At 40.4% G+C, this 26,636-nt stretch overlaps 1 protein-coding gene across 4 annotated transcripts; it reads left to right on the forward strand.

Moving 5' to 3' along the window:
- Positions 1–1,602: 1,602 nt before the first annotated feature.
- Positions 1,603–24,791, forward strand: ppp2r5ca (protein phosphatase 2, regulatory subunit B', gamma a). 4 transcript variants are annotated; one of them, XM_069152377.1, is made up of 16 exons: positions 1,603–1,908; positions 2,028–2,090; positions 2,974–3,124; positions 13,785–13,984; positions 16,118–16,228; positions 16,489–16,581; positions 16,728–16,858; positions 16,984–17,043; positions 17,269–17,377; positions 17,729–17,782; positions 17,943–18,113; positions 18,223–18,350; positions 19,369–19,470; positions 19,645–19,717; positions 21,303–21,419; positions 22,032–24,791. In XM_069152377.1, exons 1-16 carry the CDS (start codon positions 1,882–1,884, stop codon positions 22,164–22,166), a joined length of 1,725 nt encoding a protein of 574 aa, XP_069008478.1. In that variant the 5' UTR covers positions 1,603–1,881; the 3' UTR covers positions 22,167–24,791. The 4 variants fall into 4 exon arrangements, with proteins under 4 accessions (XP_069008478.1, XP_069008479.1, XP_069008480.1 ...); XM_069152378.1 differs by lacking the exon at positions 21,303–21,419 and having other exon boundaries at positions 1,604–1,908; XM_069152379.1 differs by lacking the exons at positions 1,603–1,908; positions 2,028–2,090; positions 2,974–3,124 and adding an exon at positions 7,775–7,943.
- The last annotated feature ends 1,845 nt before the right edge of the window (positions 24,792–26,636 follow it).

Here is a 26,636-nt window from a genome sequence, read left to right on the forward strand (position 1 = left end):
ATGTGTGTGCTCGTAGAAGATGAGAGAAAAGGTATGTATAAAGACAGGTGAGCTATATTCTCTCTCTGGGTGAAAGACGATTTCCATCTATAGATGAGGGTGAAGAAATCCAACGAGAGGCCTAATCTCCCTGAGGATGGTTCAATAAAAAAATAATTTTAATTGTATGCTCCCACCTCATTTTACTAAAAAGATAATCAGATTATTGCTTGTCAAAGTTAAATCATCACTGCAGAACTGGTAAACACACATACAGAAGGAGGAGTTTGTCCAAGTTGTAAGAGCTATGATCTCCTCATATACACCAGCTTTTAAGTAAATTAAAAAAACACTCGGGATTCATTTTGTACATAATTTAAAAGGATACAACACTGCCACCCTATGGAAAAAAACACCTATTACAACAACATAACAAAGGTAAATGGGAAGAAACACACCCAGAGATAACCAACCGTTTGAACGAGTTTATGAACTACACACAGCAAAAATATAAATAGAACACATTTGCTTCTATTTTTCATTAACTGAAGTTAAAGATCTAAGTCTTTTTCTACGCACACAGCAATTTTTTTGTTCTCTCAAATGTTGTTTACAAATGTGTTTAAATCCATGAGCACTCCACCATGACCAATACTAACAGTACTGCTGAATATGGGCAATAATTAGAACTCGTATTGACGAATCCAAAGCATCCTAAACATGCTCAATGGGTGACGTGATTAGTGAGTATGAAGGCTAGGCAAGAACTGGGATGTCAGATGATGTCAAATGTGCCCCCAGATGTGTCGGTCCTGGGCTGGTGTGGTTATGCGCGAGGCTGCCTGGATGTACACCCAAATTCCCGCGGAAGCCGTTAGAGATGGCTTATTATAGTGAAACGGACATGTCATGATAAAACTATGCAATTTAGAGTGACCTTTGAATTCAATGAATTGATTGTGACCAGTCCAAGGCACACCTGTGAAATAATCAAGTTTGGCTTTCTTTGCAAAAGTAAAGTGCTCACTAACATGGATTTTTAACAAATTTGTAAACAACATCTATAGATAGATAGATAGATAGAGAGAGAGAGAGAGAGAGAGAGAGAGAGAGAGAGAGAGAGAGAGAGAGCGATAGATAGATAGATAGATAGATAGATAGAGAGAGAGAGAGAGAGAGAGAGAGAAAGAGAGAGAGAGATAGATAGAGAGAGAGAGAGAGAGAGAGAGAGAGAGAGAGAGAGAGAGAGAGAGAGATAGATAGATAGATAGATAGATAGATAGATAGATAGATAGATAGATAGATAGATAGATAGATAGATAGATAGATCAAAGAGACCTACACCACCAGACTTCAACATTTTTTCACTCCCACAACCTCTGGCAAATTCATATTTACAACATCGGCCGTTACATAACTTAAACGAGTGGTGAATGCCTCAAATGAATGGATTACTAGTAGGGCAGAGCAGGACTTGTCCTGAATCAGGGTCAAAGACCTAGTTGAAAACTACATCTATCCCCTCTTTTCCAGGTGCAACATTGCCCTCCTGTGGCAGTAACCACATTTGATTTGATAACCGGGACAGGACACACGCATTCACCTCTCGGGCTGCAGGGTACCAGAAAGTGCAGCTCACGGCAGCTGCAAGTTGGATGCTGACAGCGGACATGGACCGTATTTTCCTCAGTTATGACCTATATCTTATTACCAAGGCGCGAGTTGTGGCATGCTGAAGTAAGGATGACACGTTCCGGTGGCTCGGACTCGGTCACATGGTGCTCGGACGGTCAGTCGTGAAAGCCTCATCAACGCGCACGAACGTTAACCAGCCATCCGCTGTCAGTGTGTGTGTGACTCGCCAAAGTTTCACCTGCTGACACTGGGGGTTCCCATCTCAGTATGCCTCACAAGAGCAAAAAAGAAAAGGTAATGTGGATTTTTTTTTTTATTTTTTTTATTTTTTTTGGATGCAAATTTAGCAAATGTTAGCATCACCTAATTCCTGTTGTGTTTGAATGTTGCTTTATTGATTTCTCACTCTTTAGGAATCCTCCAAATCCGGAAGATCTAAAAAATCCGGAAGTAAAAATGGGCCTGCAGATGACCAAGTAAGTATTGTCGAACTTTTAACTGCTTTCACTGCTTAATGTAAAATGTGCATGATGAAAGCAATATAAAAACCAGCCAAGTTGCACAGTGTGACATATTATTATAAGGACACAACAAAACTGAGTAGTAATATTACTCAATTCATTAATTCAATTGCATTTGAAATGTATTAATTGTTCTCAGGAATGTTATCGAGATGCTTACAGGAGCAATGCTCTTTACTTGCTGGTGTACATTTAAAAATGTTTTTTTACTTAATCTCTCTTTTGTTTATTTTTGATATTATTTGGTGTTAAAATGAGCCCTGACAGCTTGAGGAAACATATTTTTTGACTGATTTGCTTTTAAGTTTAATGACTTGCAGAGGCTATTTTTTGTCCCCATCATAATCTGACATATACATCGGTGATGTTGAGTGTAGTACATAGAGACTGTAAGAGACCTGATTGATTGACTGCTCGACCTGCTGTTTGTTCCCATTGACAGCTTTATCAGCTCCAACTGTGTTCAATAATTCTGTCCACTGAGGTTCATCACAAACTCTGTCAACAGATGCAATACAATACACTGCCGCCTCTGATCGGGTTGCCTCACTGAGAATCACCTGATCTGATTCGGAAAGGAACTTGACCCTTAACCACAACACCCTCACCCTTACCCACCCCCCCTCCACCCCCACCACAACACCCTCACCCTCACCCCCCCACCCCATCCTCTCTTTTCCTTCTCCTTTCTTTCTCCTCTCCTTTTCTCCTTCTCGTTCTCTTTCTCCGTCTCCTCTCCTCTCTTGAGTAAAGTGATTCCATTTCCTTTGAGGCAGGAACTACCTTGCCCTAACCCCCAGTAACAGGAGCCCTTCCTCTGCGACTCTTGTTTCTGCAGGGCTCCAATAAGAAAGTGCCTCCCGCAACTCAGCTGATGAGGGTAAAGCAGCCGGGGTCACACTCGGCCGTGAGGAGAGAGAAGAGGTTCAGCACTTCCTCTTTCCCCCTCAGTGCTAACAGAGAGCTACAGAAGCTACCTGCGCTGGCAGGTATGCCTCCTTCATTTTACAGCTTCTTCTCTCTCAATCACTATTATCTTAATGTTTTCTTAAAATACCCCACTACATTTTCCATTATCTGTAATAACTCAGATGCAGGCATAAGCTACTCTTCTTCTGGAAGACACGAGACGACCTGTATCTAAGATTGTATGTTTGGCCTATATGGATGAATGGAATCATATTAACAATTCATAGCCTTGGTGGATCCTCATAACCGCCTTTTTAACCTTGAGGTCTTTGCTCACTACATAATTTATCGCGAAGCCGACTGCCCATCAGCTTTATCTGTAATGCAAATGATGTGCAATCAGCTGCAACTCCTGCCGTACCTGGAAGAAACAGATATTAACTCTTGGAGGGCTCCGTCATGTAAGATAACGCTGACTGACTGAACAGGAGACTGGAAGACAGCGGTGGAGTCTGGACTCTCTAATAATGACTCAGAATCAAACACAAACTGTAGACTATTGTATCGCCGAGCATCAGGCATCTCACAAACACAATTTGGCAGAAGCTTATGTTATAATACAGCCGGGCCAGGCAGTTTGAATGACTGTGGTGGAATTTTTTTTTACGTGTTTCAGTGATATTTTAATGAACAGCTAACCAACCCTCATAATTATCGCAAGCTGGTGCCACTGTGAGTGTTTTAATTTACCATAGTGATTGATTCAATTAGTACATTTTGCACTGATACTGAGTCTGGAACGAGACAGTGAGGTTGAGGTTTGAACATTTCCATCAATCTTTCATGGCTTCTTTGTTTACACGCAGCATTACAAACAGGATCTGGCCTAAGTGGTTTCCTGTAAACTATACCCTGCTATGCTTTGTTCTTATACCTGGATGACACTACGGAGAAACAATAGGGGTGCACTGCGAGGGGGATTTGCAAGCTGGAGGGAGACGTGTCCACAGATGTACAATGACTATTGCTTTAAAAAAAATAATGATTAACTTGTCGTTTCTAGTGCAGACTCTCTGTTTCTGTTAGTTTTGATGAGAAACTTACAAAAAAAGAGAGGTGGACAAATCATCTCTCTAATTACAGTTCAAGCAATGGTTTGTGATTTTAGTTTCGAAGGTCAGATGCACTGAAGATAACTACTTGCTCAGGCATCCTCTTATTTACTATGGGTGACTGCAGTACGTATATTGTGTTGCAGTTGCTATCTTTTGAACACATTTTTTTAGAGAACACACTAATACTTTTGAACTTATCCGAGCTAGAGCTGAAAGACTGGATGATTAATTGGTTCATAGATGGACAAAAAACAAACCAGGAATTATAATGATAATTAATCATCAAATTTGAGTCTCTCCAAAGCCATGATGTTCTATTTTTTGTTTTGTACTATTGGAAATTAAACATCTTTAGATATTGGACCGTTTGAGAAAAGAAGACATTTACAGACGTCATCTGTGACATAAAAAATAAATTTGCACCTATTTTTTTTGGACCAAATGACTCACTGAAAAACGTTTTCTACAAAGTAATTGATACCATAAATAATAAGTAGTTGCTAACCAAATCTGAACAGTGCAATATTTGTGTCACTTGTTGCAAAATGTTATTTTGATAGGATTTCACTTTATCAGATTTCTGTAAAATCTTTCCCGAATCACAATGTCAGCATTATTTCACATACATTGTGAAGTAGCAATTGTTGTTTCCCCCCTTCACCACGATAGTTTTTCTTTTTTATGTGTGCAGTTAATCATTAAAAATATCGGTTACTAAATAGAGTGAAAATGAAATATAACAACAGCTCACCTGAGATGTACTGCGAGATTAGAATCAGGTTACAGAGAGAGAGAAGGGATGCCAAGATGGTATTTTCTAAGGAGACTTTGTTTTCTAGCTTTTAAAGAAGACATCTCAAAGTGGCCCATTCAGTGCTGTGTGCTTTAAAGTTACTTTTGTTCTCTCTGTGTATTGTGCATGTGTGTGTGCTTTCGTGTATAACACAGGGAGAGGATAAACAAACAAATACATAATTATCACATATCTTAGTTACGAATCAGATGTGAGACATTTTGTCTCATGGTTTTGTCTTTAATATCAAGTGACTGCAGGTTCACAGAGTTTTTCTTGCTGCTGTGGGTTAAAATGTTGTCAGTAGGACAACAGTGCATCTCTGATGAAGATGACTAAAGAGTATGTTGCTCCATGTGTAAAACATTTAGAGATGGGTTTGTGTTTCAAAAGGCTTTTGCACAAATGGTGCGGCCTGTGCTGCCGTCTGCTGGCTGAACACAGAAGGGCTGTTGTTGTTCTTGTTGTTCTTGGCTGTAATGTTAAGGTTTTTCATTTGAGTGAAGCTGTTGTCATAAAGCAGAACTGATTTGAAGAATAAGGCTGACAGCTTTATTTGGTTTTAATTTATTTGTGTCTCTCTTCTTTGACTGAAGTGCATTTGAGTAACTCCTGAAGATGTGAATGTTTAAAAAACAGCAACAAGGATAAAGTTTAATAACTTAAATAAAATAGGAATGAAATGTTTTTCATATATATTTGTTGTAAAAAGTATTTTTTACCATCAGGATGGTGAATAGAGGACTGACTCAAACTGAACTGCAGTGTGTGTATTCATAGTTGTAAGGAAACATGGCTCTCATTGTAACAGTATGACTCACTGATGTTTTAGCTTTTGGACCACAATTGAAGTGTTAGGGGCATATTATACAACATATATCAGGCTACACAGACAGCACTTGTTAACAGGATCTGTTCAATCCTGGTCAGAAAATATATATTTGTTGTCACGTAAAACTCCAAAGGAGTTAGCTACAGCTAAAGTTTAATACACTCTTACCCAGTCTGTCCAACTAGTAGGAAGTAAGTGGCAGCTTTCAGAAAATACCGGCGCCCGTTGTCATGGCTGTGGAATGTAATGGCACCTCTTGAAGAGGCTTTGGCCTCGCAGTGAGAGAATGCCAAGAGCGAGAATTGCGATACACTTGCCCTTGCCTCTCCTCGCCTCTCCTCTCCTCTCCTCTCCTCTCCTCTCCTCTCATATCTCATACTATCCTGTTTCTTTAGTCACCATGAACTTAATGTTGCACCTACTGGAGAGAAAAAAAAAGAGCTGTCAAAGAGAAATTTGATTGATCAAAATAATTCAGGCATATATTTTGGGGGATAATTTATCTTTAACAGTCTATACCAGACCATTTGTTTTATAGTTAATTATTTCAACAAATCCGTAATGACCCCCTAAATGTCACCAGGATGCGGTGGAGGGTAACTGTACCATACTGTACATCTCGGGCCTCTTTGGTGGACTCTTCATTACATTTGAATTCATTGTCTGACTGTGTCCATGGTTGGGAAACAGCAGCTCCCTTGTTTTTAAATGACTATGAAATGAGTGTGAAATGGTTTTCTGAGCCACGCTGTTATGAAAAAGCAGGTCTGCCTTGTGGTTTGAATGTGGTTTCTCTCTGCGCGTCCTCTGATAAATCACATGAAAAGAGGGAAAGCTGCTTCATTATGTAAAGATGAAATGCAGATTATTCATTCAGTGTCTTCAACTATTGAATATGCTGGTGTAAACATTCTCAAAGTAATCATTCACTTCAGTGTTAGCCACATTAACAATAACTAATACAATTAGCATTAACCTATAGATTTTAACTCGTGACACATGATATGACAGACGATGACACCCATCTTTAACTGTTTATCTTTGAGTGATCGGATGAACTCATAGCTGTGAGGAGCTGCAGCAGTTTCCTGTGCATTTAATTTTCTGTCCCTTTGCTTTCATTTCCTGTTTACTGCTAATTTGACTAAGCACACGGACGTCAGTCACAAAAAGATAATGCAGCAGATTCTGCCGTTGCTCCAAATAGTGTGAGTCATTCAACCCTTTCCACATTATGTGTACATTACGTAAAGCCGACGAAGGTGGTTGATCGTGGCTTCATTTTGCGCATACTGGCGAGTACAAAGTGCAATCGTCTATTTTGTGTGTTTTGAAACTGTCGTTCAAGACTGGATCTAATGATTTATTTGATTTTACATTATTTCATATGTTAATAATCAAGAGGCACAGTTTCCAGTGGCTCTTCTTGTCGAAGCTACTAGAGAATTGAGTCCTCACTCGTCATTGTCCTTAGTCCTCATGTGGTTTCTTCTTGTCTCTCTTCCTCACTGAATCCAAAGATTCGAGGCCCCTTCTGACCCTCTTCTCCACCTCCCTTTGATAAAGACCCAAGCAGAGATGACAGGAGGAAACAATGAAAGACTTTGAAGATTCAGCCAGGGCCCCTCTCTCTAAGCACACTCAAGAGTAAGTTATTTCCAGCTGCTTATCCTAAGTCAGATTATGCTGAAACCCCTGGTAATGGCTAAAAGGTGCAAAAGACATAAATCAATCTGATCTAAGATCAGTAGCAGGACCTGCCCTTCGCAGAGCGTCACCAGTGAGCAGTGAGTGGAAAGGAGGAGCCGGACCAAAAATTCCAGTGCACGTCCCTCCCCCCGGTGCATCTTCTCATCCAATCACTGTCCCTCTCTCACAGCAGCCTTCGCCCCTATTGCTCCAGAGCAGCACCAGCTCAGCCAATCGGTGGGCTCCTCCACTGCTTACATCACTAACTAGCCAGTTCCCTCCAGCAGCAGAGAGCTTCATTTTCTGATCTGCTTTTGTGCTAAAATGGAGGCTGGCCTCTCGCCCTGAGTGGATCGCCTTCCTGGTTGAGGTTTAGATGTTGACATGCAATAAATCTGGAGACAGGATGGTTGTGGATGCACCCAATTCCAATGGGCCTTTCCAGCCGGTGGCTCTTATGCACTTCAGAGGTACGTAAGGACATATTATTCTTCCTGTATTGTCCTGGGGAATTAAGAAAAGAGAAGAGCTGTGTGTTGCTGTGCTCCGGCTCCTCTCCACTGGTAACTGCCTGGTTAGTCAGCATTCAGCTGTTTGAGATATAACACCGTGGTTTCTTTGTTTTGGAAAGTGGCTCTTGTTTCATTTGAAAAGGTCCTGAGTGATTGTTGTTTGTAAGGCTTGTGTGCTTAGCTGTGAGACACAGCAGCTCCATAGAAATCTGGTTTTACTAGCTAGCTGCTCTCTGCCCATCCCCCCGCCAAGCCAGTGATGTCAAAGGAAGTGAGGTCATAGCCTGGGGAAGGGTCTCTTCTCCTTAGTTTTTCATGTGTTTGTCTGTAATTGTGTGTTTCTACAATGTTTGCGTGCAGCTGTTAATCCCAGCCTATGAGGAGAAGCTGCACGGGAGTCAAACATCGTCTTGTCTTCCTCACCTCCCTCTCGGCTCCTCTCGGCTCCTCTCCGCCGGCCCAGCGTTTTTTTGTCACACTCCAGTTCATCTGGGCACAAATTGGTCATAGTGTGTAGGCTGTAGACAGCCACGGCTCTGCAGCAGGCAGCAGCCACCTTCTCCACCCTTCTCCCTCCTTACCAGTCCTATGAGTGACATGCTCAGGCACCTTTGAGAGTTCCTCCCCTCCCCTCCCATCCCACTTCACCCTCTCCACCCCCTCCACCCCCACCCTCCAAACAAGAAGTTGTAAGGCGTCTCATAAGTCACGTCTTTTGTCAACAAAGCACTGCCGTCAATATGACCATGCCATTTTTGTCAGTGCAGCGCAGAAATATTTTAGGAATACAACATGAGACTCGGCCTCTTAACGTGTATACAATGTACTCAGTCATGTTTGAAAGAGCCGGCCTGTTCCCACTGTACTCGGGTGCAGCCCGGCGTTAGATGAAGCCTTGGGCAATTATTGATTACACTCTATTGAGCCACAGAGGCGACTGCCTTGAATGACAACTCAGTGTTTGGAGAACAATCGGACTCTCTCTGCCTCTTTTCTCTTTCTCCGTGCGCCTTCTATCCTTCTGACCATGTTCACACCAAAAGGCTTGTATCACGACCTTCACAGATGAAGTCCAGATCCATTTGAAACAGACCACAGCCTGGACCTCGCGTCTGAATGAGTTACTTAAATGTGGTTTCACTGCCCTACTTCCATTTAGTTTTGTATGTGGGAACTCGAACCCCCTCAAAGGTCATAATATGCATGGACACGTACTAGATTATTTATGGTGTCTCGTCTCGGGTATAGATTTGAAATCTAGCATCCATGTTTGGTTAGTATTAGCAAATTCACTTAGCTTTTCAGACACGACAAGCATTGTTAGGAATACATTCACACCACACTATCTTCAGATTTCCCTCCGCATCCCAGGTCATCCTCTGGACATTTTGGGTGCACGCATACCTGTATTTACAGCCATGTTCAATTTTGGAGGGCTAAACGTATCACCAAAGATGCTTTTTAGCACCAAGTGTGAACAGGGCCTTTGACTCTTTTATCCTCTCCGTCTGTCTTGAGGTGCAAGACATAGTTTGAATAACGAGCACCGTGAAGGATCTGAATTAGTGACCGTGGAACCTCCCCATTGCAACCGTGACTCACGTGTGGCAATGATGCATACAGTACCTTTCAACTATTTCCAAACAAAACAAAACATGGGCCTTAATCCAGGTGATGCACTTGAAAGGAATGGAGCTACAAATCCATGCAGCACAGTATTGCAATATTTTATCGATACACAAACGGCAACTATCAAATATTTCTTAAAATGAAATAAATACATTTGCCAGGTGCATGCTGTATGTCTGAGAGGTGTTTATGACAGTGTTGAGTCAGTCTGCCTTCTTGACGACACGATTTTGCTCCTATGAAAATGACTGAAATGAAATAAACAGACTGAGAGCTAAAACAAATGTGGATGCAGGTTTCCTTCATAATTTGCAGTTTAAAAAAAGGTAATAAATCCAAATATATAACAAATAATGCCATTACAGTACTCGGCATACCGCAAAATGTCTAAAATCGCAATAATATCTTACAGTGATTTAAATATTGTGATAATTTTGCATCACGGGGCCTCTGATGATTCCCACCCTAAAACACATAAACTGGATGTGTTCTCAGGCGTTGCCTAAAATGCATCCAGAATAGTTTTGATCAATGAATGTGGCCAAACTGGTTGCTCATATGCCTTCAAATCTGTGACACTGTCTGTCTGTCTCCATGGCTATAAATAGTAATTGGTCAATGTTTACATCGATCGTAACATACTGTCAATAAAGCAGATGGCCAAACCAGTCCCAGCTCCCGACTAGCAGCTCTTCATGTGACCCCTTTACAGGGGAAAAAGTAGAAACTGTGTTTCCAATGTGACTCCACGTATTTATTTTTCTTTGTTTTGAAGAGGGGAGGTGGGTGGGTGGGGGGCGGGGGGGGGGCTGAAGATAAATCTTTCTCTGTTCTCCACAAGACACGATAGTTGTGTGTTTGCATGCACATGCTTGTTTCCCGCCGGAGGCTTCGATGAATTGCATTAATAGAAGTCACATTGTGGTTAACATCAATTTTTGGGATCACAACACTGGGCCTTTATCTGTTACACAGCAACCCTCTGGGTATTTTAGGAGCGCGCAGAAACTTTATAACACAGGCAGACAGACTTATGTAATAGGAGCAACACAAGTCTGACACGGTCAGCGGTGCAAGGCATGGCAGCACATTCCAGTCCAGCTTCTGGTCCCACTGCGACCACGACCGATGGACGTTACAAAACAAACCTCATGCTTCAGAGAGAAAGGGAGTTCAAGAGTTTGGTGTTAAAAAGATAATCAAGACCGATTTAATCTTCTCGACCGGCCTTCTGAGTTTAAACTGCTCTACCTCAGTTGACCTACCACAGGCCTCACTCTTGACAGGTGCTCTGTGTGACAGTTCGCAGCTGCTTTTCATTGGACAACAATAAAGATAAATGTCTTGGATGAACTTCAGTCTCCCTCGTTGTGCTTTGACAGCCCCATTGGTTGTCAAATCATTATCGAAAGGGCCGCACTCTCTCAGACAGACAGACAGACACGCACACACGCACACGCACACACGCACACGCACACACACACACACACACACACACACACACACACACACACACACACACACACACACCTTCTCTGGAAATCCCAGCCTCTCACTGTCATCAAGATAAATTGGCCAACTTGGAACTGACACTGCAGAAGTGTGTGTATGTCCGCGCCAAGTCTCCATTATGTCTGAATAGGAGATCTCTCTTCTTACCTATAATCTGCCTGATGGCAAGAATGTCATGGTGTGTGTGTGTGTGTGTGTGTGTGTGTGTGTGTGTGTGTGTGTGTGTGTGTGTGTGTGTGTGTGCGTGCGCGCGCGCACACCCTCCTCTAATCTTTACTTTGTCATTCTTTGTGTACACCAACTAAAATTATGGAATGAGCGAATAAGTTCAGCGAGCTATTATTTCCCTCCAAGTTTTTTCATGCTGATTTTTCCACCTGCATGACTTGAGTAGTGGAAAAACATTTTTTTATGGCAGTTAGTTTATTTGCTCATTAATTTTAGTCTTAATTAAAACAAGATGGAATAGAACAACGTAACACAAAAAGAGTGCATTTATTCATCTCGAAATAATTTGATTTTTTTTTTTTTTTACACACATTTCTGCATTCATGTAGCAAGTTTGCTGCGTTCAGTTTTCCCTTATCAGTTGGGTATTATTTCTACATTTTCCTCATTTGTGCCAAAATCATAAATCATAATTTGGCTAATTCGCTTATCTTGGTAATTGTAAGTGCTCTGCCCACAGGTTGCAGGAAAGCCGGAGAAGACAAATTGGATTCTTTTTTTTTTTCTGCTATGTGTATATCTGATAAACTTCAGTTCGACACATGGCATCAACATCTTCATCATGCGCACTCGGTGTCCGAGGCTCAGCGCCATCCTGCTGTTAAAGCCGAACCCTCACTGATTAGCAATTGTGCTGCGCAGAAAACCCAGCTTTTGGTGCACTGGGATGATTTGAAGTTTAACAGCATAAAGGGTGGATCGTCTTAAGTGCAGTTTTTGACGTCACTATGACATTGTGTAAATGTGGTTCTACTCTTGGAGACTCTATCCTCGTGCAACTTCTTTTAAACCGCATGAATCAAAGTTCAGGACGAAATCTGCTCATAAGAGACGGTTCTCGGCGCAGAAACGGAGCAAAACCTGAATGTAAAGCTGCTGTAGGTGTTATATTCTCTGTGTGTAGGCAGTGAACAGTAACGCCGAGCACCCTTATCCTCCACCAGATACACAGCATACCTCACCAGCAGAGATACTAATAGAAGCACCGCATTTATGTCTGTTTTGTTGATGCAATGTAAATCACTAACCAAATAAGCGCATCTTGATGTGACACGCCACTTATCTGTGTCGCGTGCAGCTGCCTCTAGAGGGTAAATCAACTCGCACCTGAGTCCAGGGAAGGAATACATTTTGAATGTTCCTATTTGATCACCGCCACAGCGAATATAAAACCTAATTTATAATCAGCTAAGGAAGAAACTTGAGGTAATCTTTTAAAAAGAAGCAGAGGTTATTGTGAAATGTAATTTTTTTATGCCTTATTTGCAGGGACTCTTTTTTTTTTTTTCATCTGTTTGCAAATTTAAGGCTATAGCTCGCAGCCAGTTAGCTTAGCATAAGGAATGAAAACGGAGGGGGGGGAAAGCTAGCCCCGCTTGAAGTCCACCTAGCTGCTCCTGTAATGCTCCCAAATTAACACGTGCAAAAACAAGTCGGCGTGTTAAAAACAATGAGCTCCAACATGTTCATCGATGAGCGTCAGAGGAGCCGGTGGGTGGAAGGAGCCGGTCTGATTCGCCCTGTTCACCAGCAGCCATCACCCGGGGGGAGGCCTCGGGGACGCGTGAAGACTTTTCTTCAACTCTGACTTACAAAGCTCACGTTAAACGTCACCGGGGAGAATCGGGCTACATCAAAGTCGCATAACTACATAATTGTGGTGTGTGTGTGTGTGTGTGTGTGTGTGTGTGTGTGTGTGTGTGTGTGTGTGTTATTACTGCACCACGTGAGCAGGTAGGAATCCGGAGTATGGACAATGCTGGTTTCCTCCTGGTGTTGTCATGTGGGAAGTGTTCACTCTGTGTTGCTTATGAGCCGGCGCTCTTCAGTAACTCGGGTGAAAATGAAGCAAAACAGAGGGCCCTCAAACCGCATCGGACAAATATAATGACTAGCTGGGTTTCCTATATAAATATATCTCTTTTTTTTTTTTTCTTTTTTTTTTCTGTGTGTACAGAGAGGGAGAGAGAGAGGAATGGCTGGACTGTGACCGTTCACCTAGTTCCCAAATCCTTCTCCGTCCTGTCTTTTCTCGTCCACTCTGCTCCATCGTTATACCCCCCCCCCACACCCCCCACCCCCCCTGGGCTCTCACCATCTCAGCCTCTCTTCCTCAGTGCACTCAGTCTTCATGACTCACTCGCCCGTCTTCATCGCACTCTTGAAGCCTCGTATTTTTTTTTTGCTGTTTAACCCGTTGCTCTTTCAGCGGTCATCCTTGACTGTTTCACTCTTTTTTGTTGTTGTTGTTGTTGTTTTTTTTCTTTTTTGACCCCTTTCACTCTTTTAACACGACTCCATTCTTCTATATTCTCAGTCGCCTTACTTTTGTCACCATTGTGCTGCCCTGTCACTTTAGGCCGTTCCCGGACTCCTCCCTCTTCTCGTTCCCGTCACCCACCTCACTTTTATCCTCTCGTCCTTCTTCAGACGTGGCCCCCGCGGAGCAGGAGAAGCTCTTCATCCAGAAGCTACGGCAGTGCTGCGTTCTTTTCGACTTCCTGTCTGACCCGCTGAGTGACCTGAAATGGAAGGAAGTAAAGCGGGCGGCTCTGAGCGAAATGGTGGAGTACATCACCCACAACAGGAATGTCATCACAGAGCCCATCTACCCGGAGGTGGTGCACATGGTCAGTACCGGAGGGGGTTGACTTTGTGGTTAATGTTGAAGATGAGGGTGAACCTTGGACTGAGAACATGGGCAAACTGTAGCTGCGGGATGGAACAGGTTGGAGGCTGAAATAAGGACGGAAGATAAGTTCACGGTTAAACAGTGAGTCAGTGTCCCGGCTGATGTTTGTCATCAGAATGGTTCGCTTCAGGTGTTCTTCAGATCATCCATGCAGCTTCGTTCAGCAGAGCCCGACCGATGCTGGCTTTTTGGCACCGATGCCAATATTAGAATGTTTAAAAAAAAAAAAAAAATCCGATAGCGATGTATCGGCTGATATTCTCTATACATGTAGTGCACATATAGAATATATATACACATGGTTTTGCAATGATCCCTAAAATATGGTTATCAAACACTAAATTCACTTATGGCAAAGATATGGAGTGGTGGGTGGAAATTGTAGTTTTTTTTTTTGTCCACGTTGACATCAGCACTCAAACAATATACTTCACTGGGAATTTTGCTAATAGAAATAACTGTAAAATATAATAGTGCTCAAGTAATAATAAGAATACATTTTATTTGTATAGCGACACCACAAACACAAGAGTAAAAGTAGAACTATTTCTCAATTATCCCAAGCATCTTTTTCTGTTTTAGTATTCTGTATAAAAGTTTTCATATCGGACAACACATGCGCTAATATCTATTTAACTCATAGGCCGATATTGGCTACTAAAATTGGCTTCACCGCAAAGTAAGCTTGCTGTTGCCACCCATTAAGGTACATTTAAAGAATTATTTTTTAAAGAAACTGACTTTAGCTTCTTAGATGAAGATTTGATGCTTTGCTTTTCTATTGATCGTGAACATCTTTGTGGGAAAATCCCACTGATGACTGAGGAACAACAAGCAATTTGGAATTGGGGGAATTTCTAATGCAGATTCTTAAAATATTTTGGGACTTTTTAGAACCAAATTTATTGACGAATTAAAAGAAAAATAATCACCAGATTATTCAGTGAGGAAAATAATTTTGAGTTGCCTTGGATGTGACCAAGTTTGAGAGTTTTTGTTTCCCCTCAGATGTTAACGTCCCATATGGAAACACAAAACTCTGCCTTAATCAGTTATAGGATTTTACTTTTTTTTTTTTCTTTTTTTTTCAAAGAATTTAGTAGGTTAAAAACTACTGCGAAACAGGAAAACCGATAGATTTCGTTGTTGTTGTTTTACTACCCTGCTCTGCTATTTCAACCTCCACTCTGTACACAAAAGCTTTTATTTTATATGGGGCCTTTTCTGGCAAAAGACTTTCTCCTGGCACAAAGAGAGTGATGTGTTTTACATTTTCAGAGGCCTTCGCAGTTTGTTTGGAATCAATAGAAGAATCGCTTTTACTTTGTTTTATAGCAACTAAACTTCAGCAACAGAGAATCCAAGCAAAACAAGATTATCGTGATGAGAGAAATTCGGTTTATGTCATCGCAATCATTAGCTGTGTGGCGATACAGAAACTGAAGTGTAAACACGATGGAGACACTGCAATTTTATGTAATCTTCTCTCGGACTCCACTCGTATCTTTTCATCATCAAAGCCAGCAGTGGAATTAATCACGGTTGTAAACTTTCAATTTACAGTTTTCATCGTGGAATTAATGTGCAAGTCATCTTCACAGCCTGTTATGGGCTGAAGTGCAGCAACGGTCTATCTTACCTTGTAGCTCGTCTTTTCAAACAAGGCTCCCAGTGTTTTAGTAGGCCACCTGCACTGTCCCATGATCTGCCTGGCAGGGAACAGCAGCCCACAGGGGAGTCAGTTGACACTGTGAGAGACCAGAAACACAAGACACTTGGATTATTGTGGGCCAAACCCTTGGAGGCCGGTTGCAAGGACAAAGTTAACATTAACCTAAAAAGGAAAAGATATATATTTTTAGGTCAAGTTGCATGTCTTATTTTGATTTTCAGAAAAACTCTTGTACATCATTCCTGGCGGAGACGTCAGCAGTATTTTTTTCCCCTGTGTTTTAAATGGCTGTTTTAATAACCCGCAACCACACCAAACAACGAGGGGAAGTTTGCTTAAATGGCGTGCTGTCCAGGAGAGTAAACATTTACAGTATCATTTTCATTTCCCTTCTTGCAGTTTGCTGTGAATATGTTCCGAACATTGCCTCCATCGTCCAACCCTACTGGAGCGGAGTTTGATCCGGAAGAGGACGAGCCAACACTTGAAGCTGCGTGGCCTCACCTCCAGGTTGACATTTAAATCTCTCAGCCGTCTGCGTCACAAGGACAAATTGAGAAGAGAAAAAAAAAAAGTCTTAACCTTGTCTGCATTCTACAGTTTGATGCATTAGTAATTTTTATGTACATATAAAAAGAAAAACAATCCTTATACTCATACCTATGAATAATTACACACACAAAAAAAAAAATCAAAATATTTTGTTTTTGTTTTGCCTGAATCCATTCTCAGCATTCACTCTTTTTGTTTGTATCTTGTGTCTGTTCCAGCTCGTCTATGAATTTTTCCTTAGATTTTTAGAATCGCCTGACTTTCAGCCAAACATAGCGAAGAAATACATCGACCAGAAATTTGTTATGCAGGTAAGAAATGCCTATTTTGACTGGCTCTTCCTTATGAGAACAAATTGCACAATAGCCCTTTGAAAAGCGGGATAAAAGGAAATGGCAGTGCACTTTTCAATCATAAGACATGGCACGTATTGTGATTCACTTTTTGTGCATTGCAGCTTCTAGAACTATTTGACAGCGAGGATCCCAGAGAGAGAGACTTCCTCAAAACTACCCTCCACAGGATTTATGGGAAGTTCCTGGGCCTGAGAGCGTACATCAGAAAACAGATCAATAACATTTTCTATAGGTCAGTGCTGTTCTTCGCCTGCTCGGCTCATGTTTAAACATGACAACCAATCCACATATGAATCACTGGTTTCGTTAATAGAGTCTGCGTCTTGCCACTGAACAAGTCTGTGTTTGTTCTTACAGGTTTATCTATGAGACAGAGCACCATAATGGTATAGCTGAACTACTGGAAATACTTGGAAGGTATGGCACTTGGCTTAAGTTGTAAACTTCGGTGAATGCAGCTGTAATGTCCTTGTGCCTTAAGAAACTCAAATGCATTTATTTTTTTGTCTTAAAAGCTTCATAAGTATGAGCAATTCCAATTCCTTATCGGCTATTCAATCACGCCACACATTTTTTTTTTGTTTGTTCTAATGTTCTAATGATTCATTTCCATCTTTTTTTTTTTCTTTTTTTTTTTTACAGCATAATCAATGGATTTGCCTTACCACTAAAGGAAGAGCACAAGATTTTCCTGTTGAAGGTTTTATTGCCTCTTCACAAAGTCAAATCACTCAGTGTCTACCATCCACAGGTACGATTTTCAACACAAAACGCAGAATAAGAAGCTTGATTTGGGTTTTCATTGAAGCTGCGAAGCTGTGCTGAACGAGCAGTGTAGCACATGAATTATTTACAGCTCACATTTTTTTGAAAATGTATTCAGATATTCTTGTCCAAACCTGCCACTCCCCCCCCTCCCTTTTCACGAGAGCAGCAGGTCATTCTACATGTTTTGTAAAATAAAAAACTGGTGCTACATGTTCCAGCCAGTCTGTCCCTCAGGCATCTCGTGTCCCCCTGCCATGTTCCCTTTTTTGGTTTAGTCGTGCATTCGTTTAAATGCGTTGACAGTTTAACGATTGTATTTGTTTGGGTTTTGCAGCTGGCCTACTGCGTGGTGCAGTTTTTGGAAAAAGACAGCACTCTAACTGAGCCGGTATGTCAAATAAAAACATGATGGGAGGATTTTTATTTCTTTGCATAATACTGTGTGCTTAAATTCCTTATGAAGTTTGGTTTTGACATGTTTTAAAAAGCTGCTATCTCTTTGTGCTCCCTGACTGATTAGTCAACATCATCCTTCTTCATCCCAACAGGTGGTAATGGCTCTACTAAAGTACTGGCCGAAGACTCACAGTCCCAAGGAGGTGATGTTCCTCAATGAGCTGGAGGAGATCTTAGATGTCATCGAACCCTCCGAGTTTGTTAAAGTGCAGGAGCCTCTCTTCAGACAGCTGGCCAAGTGTGTGTCCAGCCCACACTTTCAGGTATCGGATGGATCATCACAATCCAACCCTCATAACTTTGCATACTATCACCTCAGGTGTGGTCACTGCGACTCCCAGTGCATACCTGACTGAGATATGTTTTCTTTAGGTGGCAGAGAGAGCTCTGTACTACTGGAACAACGAGTACATTATGAGTCTGATCAGCGACAACGCAGCGAAGATTCTGCCCATTATGTTCCCGGCTCTGTACCGCAACTCAAAGACCCACTGGAACAAGTAAGCTGCTCAAGTTTAGCGTCTCCACACCGGCTGTGTTGATGTTCCGAAAGGCTCCGTACGTACTTTACATTGCACATAACTGACAAAATAGTTCGCATACTGATCTCAAGTGCGTGCTGGTATTTTGGTCACGGAATTTCCTCTCTTGGCAGTCACACAAGTCACCAGATGTTTATTTAGAAGAAGCGGATTAATGCAGTTTTATTGTGTCAAACGCACTTCCTTGTCGCTGGTTAAATATTGCTTTGACCTGTTGAACTTTCACTTTGAACTGTAGTTGAATATCTCAACTTACTCTGCTTTATGCTAAATAAAATAAAATATTCTTAAAAGTGGGGTGAGTAACAGCTAATAGTTTTGTATTTTTGTAATCATTTTGTCAGTATGGAATATGTAAGCCCTCTAGCTACCGCCAAGTGTTGGGTGTAGTAATGCAGTCTATTTCCCTGGATGTAGACTTTGGGTATAAATCTGCCATTGACTGGCTATTTCAATTGACATTGTCCTCCCCTTCTGTGTGATCCTTTTTAAATTCCCTGTCGCAAACAATAACAACAACACCAGAGCTGGCAATTTACTGAAAATGGCAAGTTTCGATGCAGATCTGGAGGCGGGCCCGCTTGGTTCTTTCAGGTCTTTTTGGAGGCGTTTTGCCAGGATTCAATGCCCAATGTGCAAATGTTCCAACAAAACAAGTCCCCCTGACACTATTTCACAAGAGTACTGTCGCTGTATCCCGAGCTTAGAGCCGCCTCACACAATTGCGATCCGTTTAAGGAAATACAAACGAGCCAGCACGTTTTTTTTTCCCCCTGCTATACCAGAATGCTTTACGCCTGACCATTCTGGTGGTAATCGGTTTGGCTCTATAAGACTTGACATCATGTTTTAATTTTACTGTCAATCCCTGATATTAATGTTGGTTTGAAACTTTGGGGCATAATTGGACTTGACAGTAATTTTGCTTGTGTTGGTAAAGACTTGACTCTTTTGCTTGTTTTGTGTGTGTCCACAGGACCATCCACGGCCTCATCTACAATGCTCTGAAGCTTTTCATGGAGATGAATCAGAAGCTCTTTGATGATTGCACACAGCAGTTCAGGGCTGAGAAAAACAAGTATGAACCAAAGTCTCATTTCCCACTCATTTTAATCTTTTCGGAAAAAGATGTCTGAGTGACGCATACCTGTAATCAGTCCTAACTCTGCAGCTGAGTTGTTGTGTTGGATTTCACGTTATTCAGTGGAGTAGAGCAGATTATTGACAGGAGGTTTGATGCTTTGTTAAACAGAGAGAAGGCAAAGTCAAAAGAACGTGAAGAGGCTTGGATCAAAATTGAGAACCTCGCCAAATCAAACCCACAGGTGAGCATTGTGTGCAATCACTTAAAACATCTTCTTTTTTTTTTCTTTGCTACCAAAGTGCGTGTGTGTTTGTGTTCGTGTGTAAGACTAAATATGTGAAATACAGTCCAGGCCGTAACTATTTGGACAGTTAGGCTTTGTGCTTCGTCACATTCAAGATAAAAATGATGATAATGAATCCCGAATTAAAGTCTTACCTATAATTGAATTCGATTTATCTCAACTTTTAAAAGAGCAGTGCGTGACATACAGCCATCCCAACACACAGCGCCCAAAAAGCCAGTGTTCAAAAGTAGTCGGACACTTGGCTGCTACATGTTTCTTGGACGGCTTTGTCAACAAGCGAGGGCCGGTTGCAACTGAGTTCTATGAACTGATGCAACAAAAATTGACCTCCTATCAGAATGATGAAGTGGACAAATGGAAAGGCGCAATTCATGAACTAAAGCAGCACCTCATCTGTCAAGCACGGTGATGGTTGTGTGCTAATGGAACTGGCCCCCGGGCATTTATTGACGACAGAAGCAAGAGAGTGAGTAATAAAGAGAGTTCTAAAGGAGCGTTCGGTGCGCTTGTATTCAGCCAGATGCATTAAAACGTTTCGATATCATTCCCACACAGTTCTTTTGATATTGACTCGAATCAAAGCTGAGACCTGAGACTTTAATGTATCCATTAATTGAAATTGAATGTACTGAAGCACAAAGCCTGTAGAGCAAAACGGCAATAATAATCTAACAATATAACATCTGTCCAAATACTTAGAGCCTGAACTTTAGTGTCTTGTGTTGTATGTGAGCTAGTTGTGTTGCTGAATCGTAGTTCCCTCTCCATCCTATCCTGTTCACGTTTCCTTACACTCCTATTTGTTCATACCTTAAAGTAATAATCTCGAAGATTTTCATTTAAACAAATGTCTGTTAAGTCACCATCTATAACCAACTGAGCGAATACAGTGGTGACTAATTCAAGCTTTGCAGTGTGCTGACATTCCCAAGAAAAGTCACAAACAATGTACAATTAGCGTCATGTTTTTTTACACCGCGATACTGCTTGGATCTCTGGGAAGTGAAGTCCAAAAACACTGCTGCTTTTACCACTTATCACCTACAGGTGGCGCCAAAGAGAAATAGAAATCTTCAAGATTGTAACTTTAGGATGAAAGTTCATATTCAACTGATTATACAATGTGCTTAGTTGGGGTGAATGGTTGAATCAGACATCTCTTTGTCTGGGAAAAAAAAATAGGCAAATAAGCACAATACATATAATATGGCATAAATACTGTGTTACCAGCAACGTCATAAAATCATTTGCATCTTTTTCAAAATTGACACGGTAATTCTCAGTACATCAACAACGAAAATGTTTTCAATCACTTTGATTCCCACACCTCAACTAAAGCACATCAAACCAATAGCTGCAACTAACTAGATTTTCTTTTTTTTTTTCTTTCTTTTTTTCTTTTTCTTTTTTTTAATTTTTTTTTTTAGCCTTTTTGATTAATTCCTCTTTGCATGCGATTGAAAGTCTTTTCTCCATCCTTTTGTGTTTTTGTTTTTGTTTCCCTTTCTTTTCATCGTAGTTCTCTATGTATGTTGATTCCTCTGACCTCAATAGTCCTGTAGCAATGGAGACGGATGTCCCTTTGATAGAAGATGTTCAGAGGTTAAAAAAGACAGTTGAGGAGGGCGCAACTCAGGTAAACCTGACTTTCTCTCTGTCTCTGTTCATCTTTCCTCTTGCAATCACTCTGTTTATAGATAAGCTTGCAAAGTCTCCTAATTCAACATGCTTGCACTGTAAAAAATTACATTCATTAAAAAGTATATTTTTACTGTGTTTTTGGTTGTTGTTGTTGTTATTATTATTATTACAAACTTGTCAATTAAACACAGAAACAAATCTGACAATGGACTAAACACTGGAATCAAGAGTTTTGTTTTCATGTGCCTGCTTTCCCTTGCATGTCGTCTCGGTAGTATGGAGCTCCAAAGCGTTCACTATTATATATTTAAGTACATAAATACAGAGTGTAAAATTCATCTCATCGATTGGTCTCATGGTGTCTTATTAAGATAATATTGAGAGCTTTGGAGCTCTATAAATCAGAATGTCCGATGTCGGTGCGTTTTTAATTTTAAGTTGTTGTTGGCTCAGTGCGCCGCGCTTAAATACAGTCACGGTTTAAATCTGTTAATCGGAAAGATCCGTTAAGAACAGGGACATTTTGACAGGTTGACAGAAGGTGATGATGTGACGATGATGATTAAGCAGCCTAACTTTCTACTCTCATCTCCCCTCCATCCGACAGTTGCAGCATGACCAGCGGAAAGAGCGGCCCATGGTGCGACGCAAATCTGAGTTGCCTCAGGATATCTACACCACAAAAGCCTTGGAGTCCCACCGCAGAGCTGAAGACATGTTGACCACCCACGACGGACTCTAGGTCCCACCATCTGCCGACTCTTGGTTCAAACTGCCCCCATTCTGCCCTCGACAGCCATGGACATCTTCTTCGCCCAGGTGCCAGAATCACACTGGTGACCCACGCTGGGCTTTCCATCCCTCTTCCCACCTTCAGTCCCCCCCGCCCCCAGAATCCTGAGTTCTCCTTCATTCCTGCTGCCCTGGTGCAGAAAATCCTGTATCCACCTCCCTCAGATTTCTGCTTTCTCAGGTTTTTTTTCTTTATTTGAAGAGGAGTGGGAGTGTGTTTGTGTGTCTTTTAGCCCTCACGACATCCAGTGTGTTTTCCAATCATTTTCCTCATCCGTTCACCTTCCTCTGTCCTTCAATCCCCCCCACCCCCCTCCCCACCACCACCACCACCTCCTTTCCACCCCTCCACGCACTCACTGCAAATGTGGAACTTGGGAGTACAGACAGCACAACATGGCTCCTTCATTCCTTCTTAGAAGTGTGTTCACAAAGGATTGGACATGAAAACATAGGAACTGCCTGACTCACTGTCTAAGGATCGTCTCTTGGTCTCTCTTCTTGGTTTTGGTTTCTTTCAAAGGGAACAAAAACAGACCCTATTGTTCGGATGAAAGACGAGACTTTCCTGTCATCTCCTGTATGTTTTCTTTATTTTTGCTCTAACAGACATCTTGTCAGTGCCAAGACTGTTGTGTTCATTATGTTTGTTTCATGTTTTTATCTGTGACTTCAACAGGGACACCTGCCTTTTTGTTTCTGATCACTGGTGTTTGAAAGGTTGGATTTTGTTTTGTTTTCTTTTGTTTCGCACACCTAAGACCAAACTGAGGCCTGTCCTTAGCCTTGCAATGTCCAGGAAAGATAGCGAGGAAAGGGGAAGTTGTCCTGTGGACATCTCGACACTTTCCTTTTTTTATTATTTTGTGCCATATGCCGCTCTTTTATATGCTTGCTTCCTTACGTTCATTGGCAATATTTGAAAACCAGACCATAGCGATGCGGGACAGTTCAAACAATGGTACTTACTGTATTTGAGTTTAGTCGCTAAGGATGAACCTGAATGAAAGCTGTGAGCGTATTTGCTACCTACAGTATGTTGTAACAATATCGCAGGCTTGGATGTAGCAAGGAGTCGTATAACTGCTGCCTACTGTAAAGAAAGACAGAAAGCAGGACTTTGGGGTGTTCAGGGTGAGCAGTCGGGTAGATATACACTATAAAATGAATACGGATGATTATTATTCTTATTTTTTTTTAAAGTAAATATAATTAGAGGAGCTATTGCCGTGTTGAATGAAAGACGAGGTCCAGATCTGTTGGTTTTTAGCAGCGTGACTAAATCAGGACCATTGCTCATTACGTTTCTTTTATAAGGAGCATGAAGATGGTATTGTATGCTATGAAAATGTTAAAATCCTCCATATTGAATTAAAATTAGGATTAATTTATTATCAAAGGTAGTAACCTATTCACAGACTGACATTAAATGATTAGTGCACAAAAATTACTTGAGAAGAGCTACCAAAAGAATAAATAAAATTTAAAAAAAAAATCACATCCTCAAAAGAATATGAAGGTGTAGCATGTTTGTGTTGCTACTATTCCTAATTTCTGGTTAGTGGGTTTTATGAATTGTATCCTTCTCAGTGAGGAAGGTGTTTTAAGGTTGGAAAATATTTTCCAGTCAGTACCATTGTTTAAACTAAGGAGGTCTGGTAGATTTCTTCATATTTGATGTGTTGTATTTCTTTGTATTGTCTCTGGAGGTTAATAGTGTGGATGTCAGGTTTTGGATTTTCTTTTTTTTTTCTTTTTTTTTTTTCCGTTTTGGCCGTTCAGAATGCCCAGTGCTGAAACAGACTGGTGTGAAATGGCCACAAAAATGCCAGATGCTGAAAATAAACTGACATTGTGACTTGGCTTGTTAACTGTATTAATACTGTATTTGCTTGAATGCAAAAAGATGTAAATTAAAACTACCATGTTAAACATGTACCTTTTACCCTGGAGGAATGCCATTCACCAAACTGATCGATTTCTGTTGTCGAGGTCATTGCGTTTATGAAACAGTCCTGCTTGCTGGGAGAGGTGTTTTATGAATTTCATGAGTTTGAGTCAGAGATGTTAGAGGTTTCTTTTAGTGCTGAAAAACAAGTCATCCATGATAACAGGAGATGATTTAAAAATGATTTGGTGGCTTGTTCTCTTTCTGCAGGATCTTTGCAGATCTTTCAATTTTAACATATTATTTCCAAAACATGATAACTTAAAGTGTCCTTTTGTATGTGACCTGTACTATATGATTCATTTAATATTGTATATATGATTTACCTTGTTTCATGTAGTGTTATATATCTAGATTAATTTTGTACAAATTGTCCCTCTGTACAGAATAAAACATCAATAGCAAGTGGAAGAAGTCAATCTGGCACATACCGTCTTATTTCTCCTGTTTTTGGCATCATGAGAATTTAGAAAAAGCTCGTATTTTTCTTATTGAAATCTGCAAAGTTTCCTCCCACCTCTAAATAACTGAAAAATGTTCATGCCCGTTGTGTGCTCCTATCACTGTCTTTAGTGGTGTAAAACTATATAGAATGAATAAAGAGATTATTTGAATATATATTTTCAACCATGCATCCATTTTGGCTTTACTTAACTGAGAGGGCACACATCCTAAATGAAACACATGAAATATGTATGACATGTAGCAGATATCTCTAAACACCATCTCCTCTTTTATCAGCTCACAAAACATATTTAACAATGATGAATGACTTTTTCTAATTTAAGAACAATTGCTAATCATTTTGGACCAATGACATCTTTCAGAAGTTATCTACAAAACATAATTCTTAGACCACATGGAAAGTCTTTGGGAAATATAATACATTTTCATTATGCTTGATATGTGTTTGATGACAGTTTCACTTTCAAACACCAAATAAGTCCATTTGGATTTCTGTTTTAGTTTTATAACCAACTTTATATAAGAGGTCAAACATAATAAATAACCTCAAACATAAATAACACTGCAATTTGGAGATCATATTATATATTTTGTTATCTGTGAATTACTTTTTGGCAAAAAAAAGAAAAATGCATGGTTATTTATACATAACCTTTATAACATTTAAATATGTTTGTGTCAAATAGAAGATTTGCCATATAATTTACTCAGTACTTTTTACATGATGGGTTTTTAATAAGTTTGGCATAAACAAGCATAAAACAGGCGTACAAAAATGCTTATAATTATCATAATTTTGCTACTATTATTACATTAGGCAAAAAAACATCTTTTAGATATATTTTCTAGCAGGCCTGTTTTTTTTTTTCAGTGACAGTTTATATTACTGTTGTTACACTTAAAATATGTACTCTGAAAACATATTCGGATTCAGAGTGCATGTTACACACACACAAAGGGTTATTAAGGAGGGGTATTTCATCATAAACAACTACTGCAACTATTAATTTTTTCATTATATTTTTGTTAATCATTGGGTTTAATAAACCAGTAATGTAACAGGGAAATAAAACTTCTGCCATTGAGCTGTTTTGGACACAAGGGGGAGGCAGACAACTGAAAATGAACATTTACTAACTTTAGTGTCTTTGCAGTAACTAATGCCGATTTGATTGTAGCAGTAATACGCATATGTAGGTCATCTTGCGTATTCAGTCATCTAAAAGACAACTATTGAGTTAAGACTGCGATTAGTCCCTCACTTACACTGCAGTGAAAATGTCGGTTCCGCTGGCTTTCCAGTAGAACCATGATGTGGTAAAAAATCTCCTGTTCCTACTGTTAAATCCTTTTATCTGATCTAATACAGTGTGTCTTCTCTGTGGTTTAGGGTAGATGTTTTTTATTACTGTCTACCAAATAAGATTTTTTTTTACAATATCACAAACTGCAGAAGCTTGAATGTGCCATCAGGCTTTATTATCTGAAGGTTATTTTTTTTCTGTTCCTTAAACCATTTTTTTTTTTTAATCTATTCCAATTACTTCATCCTGTATTTTTTTGCAAAGGAGCAACATAAAATACACTACTGCTAAATATCGTAAAAACTTCTCATATTCTGCAGACATTTATTTTTCAATTTTTCTACACGTTAGTGGCTTGCTCTTTATATTTAAGCCGTTGCATCCCTAGAAAGCTTCAATTGTTTTTAATAAGCAAACAACAACAAGACATTGAAGACAAGAGGAAAGTTTGTCATACTTTTCCTACATTGATTGTTGCATTCAATGAAAACAAAAGAGTAGCAGGGGTACTGAGGGAATTTGTATTTGTGTGAGAGATTACATCTGTAGCGTGGCTGGTCAAATTAAGAATTTTGATTGTACCTGCCCATCTTTTTAATTGTAATTCTTCAAGCAGCCGTCATTATAATTTCTAACGGTCGCCGTTTTTTTATTCGTTTACCCAAAATTAAAAACTAAATTCGAAGTCAAGCATATTTGCAGC

Source organism: Embiotoca jacksoni, unplaced genomic scaffold, assembly GCF_022577435.1.
Source record: "Embiotoca jacksoni isolate LCO1_2020_lvr unplaced genomic scaffold, fEmbJac1.0.p SCAF_18, whole genome shotgun sequence".
NCBI classification, from domain to species: Eukaryota; Metazoa; Chordata; class Actinopteri; family Embiotocidae; genus Embiotoca; species Embiotoca jacksoni.

Bases quoted from the DNA above. Each gene is read 5' to 3' on its own strand.
- ppp2r5ca (XM_069152377.1), top strand. From the start codon at position 1,882: ATGCCTCACAAGAGCAAAAAAGAAAAG. The intron at 18,351-19,368 runs GTAAGCTGCTCA...GTGTGTCCACAG, and splicing joins TCAAAGACCCACTGGAACAA to GACCATCCACGGCCTCATCT. The intron at 21,420-22,031 runs GTAAACCTGACT...TCCATCCGACAG, and splicing joins TTGAGGAGGGCGCAACTCAG to TTGCAGCATGACCAGCGGAA.